This window comes from Entamoeba nuttalli, assembly GCF_000257125.1.
Source record: "Entamoeba nuttalli P19 unplaced genomic scaffold asmbl_2501, whole genome shotgun sequence".
Classification (NCBI taxonomy): Eukaryota; Evosea; order Mastigamoebida; family Endamoebidae; genus Entamoeba; species Entamoeba nuttalli.
The window spans coordinates 1-8,090 of NW_008575372.1; the positions used below are offsets into that span (position 1 = coordinate 1).

The 8,090-nt window shown below is 27.3% G+C and overlaps 6 protein-coding genes across 6 annotated transcripts; 3 read left to right on the plus strand and 3 right to left on the minus strand.

The window, feature by feature from the left end:
- Nucleotides 1–74: 74 nt before the first annotated feature.
- ENU1_028970 (nuclear transport receptor, putative) lies at nt 75–2,810 on the minus strand (the record flags this gene model as incomplete). The annotated part of the gene is made up of 1 exon (XM_008857237.1): nt 75–2,810. One exon carries the CDS (start codon nt 2,808–2,810, stop codon nt 75–77), a length of 2,736 nt encoding a protein of 911 aa, XP_008855459.1.
- Nucleotides 2,811–2,933: 123 nt separating this feature from the next.
- On the minus strand, nt 2,934–4,847 carry ENU1_028980 (ABC transporter, putative; the record flags this gene model as incomplete). Its single annotated transcript, XM_008857238.1, has 1 exon — nt 2,934–4,847. The coding sequence occupies one exon, from the start codon at nt 4,845–4,847 to the stop codon at nt 2,934–2,936; it is 1,914 nt and encodes a 637-aa protein (XP_008855460.1).
- A 234-nt stretch (nt 4,848–5,081) lies between these two features.
- On the plus strand, nt 5,082–5,363 carry ENU1_028990 (hypothetical protein; the record flags this gene model as incomplete). Its single annotated transcript, XM_008857239.1, has 1 exon — nt 5,082–5,363. One exon carries the CDS (start codon nt 5,082–5,084, stop codon nt 5,361–5,363), a length of 282 nt encoding a protein of 93 aa, XP_008855461.1.
- A 52-nt stretch (nt 5,364–5,415) lies between these two features.
- On the minus strand, nt 5,416–5,787 carry ENU1_029000 (hypothetical protein; the record flags this gene model as incomplete). The annotated part of the gene is made up of 2 exons (XM_008857240.1): nt 5,565–5,787; nt 5,416–5,502 (listed from the first exon to the last, which is right to left on the minus strand). The coding sequence occupies exons 1-2, from the start codon at nt 5,709–5,711 to the stop codon at nt 5,416–5,418; spliced, it is 234 nt and encodes a 77-aa protein (XP_008855462.1). The 5' UTR covers nt 5,712–5,787.
- A 182-nt stretch (nt 5,788–5,969) lies between these two features.
- On the plus strand, nt 5,970–7,358 carry ENU1_029010 (GTP binding protein, putative; the record flags this gene model as incomplete). The annotated part of the gene is made up of 1 exon (XM_008857241.1): nt 5,970–7,358. The coding sequence occupies one exon, from the start codon at nt 5,970–5,972 to the stop codon at nt 7,356–7,358; it is 1,389 nt and encodes a 462-aa protein (XP_008855463.1).
- A 130-nt stretch (nt 7,359–7,488) lies between these two features.
- On the plus strand, nt 7,489–7,997 carry ENU1_029020 (hypothetical protein; the record flags this gene model as incomplete). Its single annotated transcript, XM_008857242.1, has 1 exon — nt 7,489–7,997. Exon 1 carries the CDS (start codon nt 7,497–7,499, stop codon nt 7,995–7,997), a length of 501 nt encoding a protein of 166 aa, XP_008855464.1. The 5' UTR covers nt 7,489–7,496.
- Nucleotides 7,998–8,090: the final 93 nt, after the last annotated feature.

An 8,090-nucleotide genomic window follows, 5' to 3' on the forward strand; every position in this document is an offset into this window, starting at 1 on the left:
TTTATTATTTTTCATGGTTTAAAAGAAGAATGGATTTAATTTAAAAAAATAAAAGAAAGAGTCTAAATTACTTGTTAAGCAGTTTCTCTGCAAATATAAAAGAAGTCATCTAATAGGTATTGATAATCAGTCTTTTTCATTTTTATACTTGCAAATGAATTTATGATTTCAATTGGAAGGAAATTATATTCGTTCTGAATTACTAATGACGTTTTATGAGAAATAAGTTCTGGATTTTGTTCGTATAACAAACTCATTAAATCAATAACTTTCTCCCTTTTTGTTTTAGTTGTAAATTTACGGGCATTTGATAATAAACTTCTTATTAAAGTTTCTCCTTCATTTTGAAGATAAGTATTTGAATATGAACTTCGGTTGGAGTGGAAGAAAAGAATCATTGAATCAACTACTGTTCCAAAAGTTTCACCGCTCATTGTATCTAACACATTTAATGACCATGGAATAAATCGTTGTTGAAGGACTGAGTCAGAGAATTCTAATGGATATTTGTCAAGTAATTGAGAAATAATAATAAAACATTCTGTAATAACATCAGTATAACTACTTTTTGGTTGAACAAGAACAAATTGAAATATTGTGTCAAGAACCGGTGGAATAAAAGTAAAGCAATAATTTTTACATAAGGGGTTATGAGAGCGATCATCTTCACGTTTAAGAGCTCGTATAAGGAAAGAATACATTTTAACAATAGAGGCTAAATGAGTATTTTGCCACCATTGAACCATTTGAGTAGAAATTGTTTGAGTGAAATCTACAATAGATGGACCAATAAAGAAGAACAAATATCTAATACAAGAAGCAATATCTTCTATTAATGACTCATTCTTATTTTGAATAGCAAATTCCATTAGTCTAAAGAGAGTAGGAATAACATCATACTTTTGTAAAAATGAGATAGTAATATTTTGTAAATTTAATTTAACACCAGAGTCAAACCATGAAGTTAATATTCCAATAAGCGCTGTCATTAATTCAGGTGATATTGGTTGAGATAATGATTTAACGAGTGGTGGGATAAATGTTTCTATATATTTTAGTTTAATTTCAAATGGTTGTTTTTCTAAAACTAAACAATAACCATTTATTAAACTACTAAATGACCCATTAACTCCACCAACTTTCCATGATTGTGGCATTTGTTGATAAACAGATGAGAATGTTTGTGAGATTACATCGATTAATGGAATAAAATCAACAGCACAACCATCACACATATTTTCAAATGAAATTGCTACTGGTTCAATAAGTTCAGGAATATTAATATATTTAAGAATATACTGAAGAGCAGTAGGTGCAAATGTAGGTGCATAATTATGTATCCAATCACAATATCTACCAACACAAAATACTGAAGTATGAAGAAAATGAAGATTAGTTGATTCAATTTTAACAATAGATTGAAGAATAGATAATACCATTTCTGATTTATATTCACTTAATACTCTTGCTAAAGACCTAAAACAAAACAATGATGCTTCTGCAATATCTAATTGATTTGGTATTGTTGAAACACAAATAGATGAGATTGTATCTAATAATAATGGACATGGAACAATATCACATGACCTTCTTACAAACTCACTAATAACATCTTTTCTAAAATCAATAAAATCAAGAAGTTCTTCTTGATCTCCATTATCTATTAAAGGTGTTTGTACTCTTAAAACATGTTCAAACATTGAAACAAATGTTTCTGTTAATGCAAAACATATTTTCTCTCTCATACTTTCATGTGCTGTTTCATTAAGAAAGTCAGTTAAATCAACAACAACGTCAGTGATTCTTGTTATATTTCGAATAGACCTAATACAAGTGAATTGATCTAATAGTCTATAATACATAATAAATTGATTAGAATCAATTTTATCAATATACGTTGTTAATACAAATCCTAAAGAACAATAAAAATCACTTACCCATTCAAAATCTTCAATATCTCCTTGAGTTGTTTGAACAATGGAAGATATATTTGTTATTAATTGTTTAAGAACATATTGAACTATATTAATACATATTCCAACTTCTTCATCAGTTGTTTTCTCATTAATTGAACGAATTTTCTTCATAAAATAATAAAATGAATCTGATGAACGTTCTCTTAAATTTTTTTGTTTAATTCCTTCGAAAATCATTTGAATAATTTGACATTGATTTAATAATGAAATAGAAATATCAAGGTTTTGAATCCAACTATTAAAACAGTCTAAAGCATTTCCTGGAAATAAAACAAATGAACGTTGAATAAAATCAAGTATTGTTGGTGATGTATGAATTAAATTATCATGTAATGAATAAAGATATTCTTTCTTTGCGAATGGTAATTTTTTATTTGCCTCAGCTATTGAAGAAAACATTAATAATAAAACAGGAATATTTGAAGTATCAGTGATAGGGAAATTTTGTATAATTAAAGGGAAATAATCATTCCATGAATTTGACTGGACGCATAACGCTGCTAATGATTGTGCAAGATGAGATGTAATCATTTTTTGATTTTTATATACAGATAAACACTTTAATATAAATTTAAATAATTCATCAAAATTCTCTATTTCTTTGAAATTATAACACACTTTCTTCTTTAATATAATTGCTCCATAATAAATTCGTTGTTGATAAAATGCAACACTTGGTTCACTTGTTAATAACAATGGAATAACTTGCCATGCTTCTTTAGTTTTCATAAATTCTTGTAAATACTGATCTGCTTTTGTTGTTTCTTCAGGTATTTGTTGTGGTGAGTATAATACAGAAATTGCTTTTAGAACATCTTCCACTGGTTGGCTCATTTTAGGTTTTTCTAGTTTTTTGTTGCATTTTTTATGGAAAAAGAAAGAAAAGTGAATGGAATGACGTGGTTTAACATAATAATTTAATTTATAATAAATTATAGTATAATATTTAGTTATATATTACCTCTTTTCTTTATTAAACAGATGAAGTGCAATAAGAACAAAGACATTAAAAGCAATACAAAATCCTGCAAGTACAAAATAATTAACAAGAATTGAAGAAGTAATTTGTAAAGAGTCTAAGTATTGTCTACCACTTGTATATGGACATTGACCACCAACTAATTCATCAGGTTGACAAAAAAGAGGGATGTCATCAAATTGATTTAACATTACTAATTCAAATGCATATCTTAAATAAGAAAGATAATACGCCCATAACCAAAATCCAATAATATTATCTTTTTGTATAAAGAATCCTGTAAAAATCATCAAAATTACTATAACAATAGGTGATATAATTTGTGCGACTGTAATACTTGGTGATATTGCTGCAATTGTATAATACATTCCTTGTGAAGTGAAGGTTGTCAATACCAAAGCTCCCCACATACATAAAAAGTTAACAAAACCAGAACGAAGATTAAGCATTGGATAAGCAATAGCTAAATATAATGTTGGATAAAAGACTAAAAATGGAATAGAATGTAGAATATATGCACAATAATAAGATGTAATACTATATAATCCTTTTCCTGATTCTCTTCTCATTAATGTTCGTTCTTCTATAAATTGAATTAAATAATCCATTAATGACATTGCTTGAGAAGTGACAATAAAAAAGAGAACACCTCCTTTATCTCTCATTCCTTGTTGGTCATTCTGAATATTAAAGAAGACAGATCCAATTAATAATGAAAAAAATATTTTTGCAAAGATTTGACCAACAATTTGTGATGGATCACGATAATCTGAGATTATTAATCTTTTAATCAATTCATAAAATCCTACTGGTCTTCCTACTTTTTTCTTCATTTTTTCTAAATCAGCAGAATTTATTTCTTCAATCTCATTAACTATTATTGTTTTTCTTTTTTCAAATACTTGTTGAATACTTTTTTTCTCTCCTCCAAAATTCTCTGCTAATAATTCTCTTCCTTGGTCATTCCCATATTCATATGCACCAGCATCCATTAATGCATCAGCAACATTATCTTCTGTTTCAAACCCAGCTTCTTTTAAAAATGATTTACATCCACTTGGTGGACCAAAATACATCATATGACCATGATTTAACATAATAATCTTATCAAACTTTTGAAATATTAATGGTCTTGGTTGATGAATAGTACAGATAATTGTTGTTCCTTTATGTGCCATTTTTTGTAATGCATTAACAACAGCTAATGAACTAAATGAATCTAATCCAGTAGTTGGTTCATCAAGAAACATTATACCTGGTTCAGTTACTAATTCACAACCAATAGATACTCTTTTTTTTTCTCCACCACTAATTCCTCTTCTTTTCTCTGTCCCAATTAAAGAATCTTTGATTTTAGTAAGGTCTAATACTTCTAATACTTCTTTAACAATCATCTTTCTTTCATTCTGTCTACTTGAAAGTGGTGCTTTTAATTTGATATAGAACTCTAACGCTTCTTCTACTGTTTGTGTACCTTTTAGATAATCAGTTTGTGACACATATCCAATTGATGTTTTATATTTTTTTACATCTTCATTATTAATTAATACTTCTCCACTTATATTTCCTCGCTTATTAATGCCAGAAAGAATATCCAATAATGTTGATTTCCCTGCACCACTTCCTCCCATTAAAGCAACTAACTCCCCTGCTTCTATAAATCCACTAACATCATCTAAAATTACTTTCTTTGTTAATTTTATTGGAAAAGAAAGATGATGAAAGAAATCTTTATTTATTTCAAAGGTATTGATTGAATAACTAATGTGCTTAAATGTGAGATTAATTGGATTGATTTGGAGACATGGACTGATAACGTCAAACGCTTTTTCATGATTATTTGATTCCCCAACATCAATAACAATCGTTGGTTGTTCTACTTTCTTATCCATTAATATATGTACATTCTTTTTGATCACTTTCTTTATATTCCCTTAATTTTTGCTGAGATTCAAGTTATGATTACAAGATTTAAAGATTCTTTTATATAACAATTCATTTTATAAATAACAAAATTTAAATAACAAAATTTAAATTATTTTTTATTTTTGTTTTTTATTCTATTGGTTATTCTATTTTTTGTTTTTAGAGTTATTCTAATTTTATAGGTAGAACTAAAAAAGCAAATGTCGAGAACCCAATCACGAATTGCCCGATTATCTCAAATGTTTGAACAAAAACAGAATGATGGTGTTCCTAAATTGGAAGAGTTAAAAGCAAAAAGAAGAACGCCATCATTTGGAAAGTCTGCAAAGAAAGATGAAAACCATCTAACAAGTGATACAACATCAACACCAAATAATGAGAATAACAGAGTTATTGAAAAACCAATTGAAACAATTCCTTTAGATAAATTTGATGATGATTTAGACTATGAAGAAGAAATATTATTTGAAAAGAAGAAATAAATATTACAATCACCTTGTTTAAGAATGAATATATAATTTAAGTCTCACATAATCATTTCAGGTTAATTACAGCTAATGTAACTATTCCACCAATTAAACACAATACTAATATTAAAGAAATAATAATAAGTAACCAAAGCTGATGATGTGTCAATCTATTTTTTTCTATTTATAACTGACTAAGAAAAGAAAAAAACAAACCTTGAAATTCTTCCACCAATATGTTTTTCTCAATACTATTGCTTGTTTTTTAAATTGTTGAGCATTTATTGACATCTCATTTGATTGGACTTCTAATTCTTCTGCTGTAGCAATGTTCTGTGTCATCATTTCAACATTTTTTGCCATAGTATTTTTTGTTTCTTCAAGTTGCTTCTTGATTCTGTCTTTTTGATTTTCAAAATATGGACTTCTAACAACAGTCCTATGAATCAGTAATTAGTTTTATAAGAAAAAATTTTTTATAAGAATTACAAACGGAAACATAACTAAGTATTATCTATATTTTTATCATATTAAGTAAGTTCTTAAATAATCTTGACTATTCACTTGTCAATAATCACGAAACAAATACCCAAAAAACAATCTCAAAAATAAAAAGAAAGAATGAAAAGCAGTCATAAAAGACCTTTTAGTGGAAAACAAAAAAAACAGCAACTAAGTGAAAGAAGAGAAAGAAAGAGAGAAGTGTCAGAAAAAGAAACTGAGAAAAACGTTCAAACAGAAGAAGAATTAGTGTCTAAAACAAAAACAAAATTGAAAGAACAAATTTTTGCAACAAAAAGAGATTTAAGACCAAAACTTCTTGGAATGGAAACTAAAGAAGAAATTGATGAACGTAAGAAATTAGCAGATTTCCCAATAGACTTAACAAAACGAGTAAATGGAAGAGCTATTCCATTGTTTGATATAACTGGTGAAGAACTTGACATTATCACTCGACCACCATGGAACTATAGTATGACTGCTGAAGAATTAGATCAAAATGAAAAAGTGATTTTTGAAGAATGGATAACAAAAATTATTGATGAACATCCCAAAAATATAAATTATTTTGAAAGTAACTTAGAGACATGGAGGCAATTATGGAGAGTTGTTGAACGGTCTCAAGTTGTTTTAATGATAGTTGATGTTAGATTTGGATGTATTCAATTTAACAGAAAAGTTGCAGAATGGATTAAAAGCTTAAATAAAGGATTTGGGGTGATATTGAACAAGAGTGATTTAGTTGATGAAAAGATTGTATTAGAATGGCAAGAATACTTTTTAAAAAAATTTGGAGTTAAAACTCTTTATGTAAAAACAAATCAAGCAATTGAAGGAAGGACTGAAGACTGGGATCTCGAAAGTATTAGAAATGAAAAGAAGAAAGAAGGAGGTGAAAAGAGTTATGTTAAAACAACACTACAAGATTTTGAAAATTTTGTAATGGAATTAAAACCATCTAAAGAAATAAAAGAAGAAGAAAAACCAATTGAACAAGAAGAAGATTCAAAAAAGATAAAACCTAAAGAAAAGAAATTAGTTGTTGGTTTAATTGGAAATCCTAACGTTGGAAAATCATCACTTTTAAATTGGCTTGTTGGTAAGAAAGTTACTTCTGTCTCATCTCATCCCGGGAGAACAAAGTATCTTCAAACGTATAATATGAATAAACATATTACTCTTGCTGACTGTCCAGGAATGATGTTTCCAATGATAAATCAATCTCAATTGATTCAAGTGATTTGTGGAATTTATCCATTAAGTCAACTAAGAGAACCATATAGTATTGTAAGATTTTTCTTAGAAAGATTACCACTTGATAAAATATATTCAATTGAACTAACCCCAAATATGACAGTAATGGAATTTGTTGAAGCATATGCACAGAAAAAGAATTATATCACAGGAAAAGCTGGAAGACTTGACACTCACAAAGCAGCAAGAGAAATACTAACAGATTGTATAAGAGGGAGGATAGTATTTATGTTTGAACCACCAAAGTTAGAATAAAAAATTCAAACTTCAAAGTTATTTTGTTATTTATATTTTTTTAAAGAAAAAAACACTGATTTTAACTTGAATATAATTTAAAGTAGTTAAACAAATTAAAAGAAATAGTAAAATGTAAAGAATTATAAAGTGATAGACATGGAAAGAAGTCAGATGATACCATTATTATTCCAGTTTCAATATTTATTACAAAATAAAATCGTCTATCGATACAAATTTCCTGAGAGTACTGCATATAAAAAATTACAATTTTATTCATATGGATTATTAAAAGAAAGAATAAGTAAAATTATATTAAACCAATTTGGAACAGCTTCACCTCATGCTATGACAAGAGTAAGAGAATTTGTTTTAGCTTCTAAACATGAAATAGCTGGAGAAATTAATGTAGATGAATCAGTATTTGAAGTACTTTTAACAGAATGTTTATTACTTCAAGGAAATGCTCATGTATTTGGAGAACAATTATTATTATCAATGTTTCAATTAGGCTTACAACGATATATTTCTTCTATAGATCAAAGAAAAACAAAATGGATTAATGAAGGTAAATTAAATACTTTTAATGAGAAATATGTTGAATTACCAATAACTCCTTCACCAACTTCATATTCTTCTTTTTATGGTTTAAAATATTAAATTTTGTTTGATTTGGTTATTATTTTATAAAAATTAGTCAATTGAATGCTATTAGATGAGAATAATTTAATCTCTGTCTTCTACTTGTTCAAT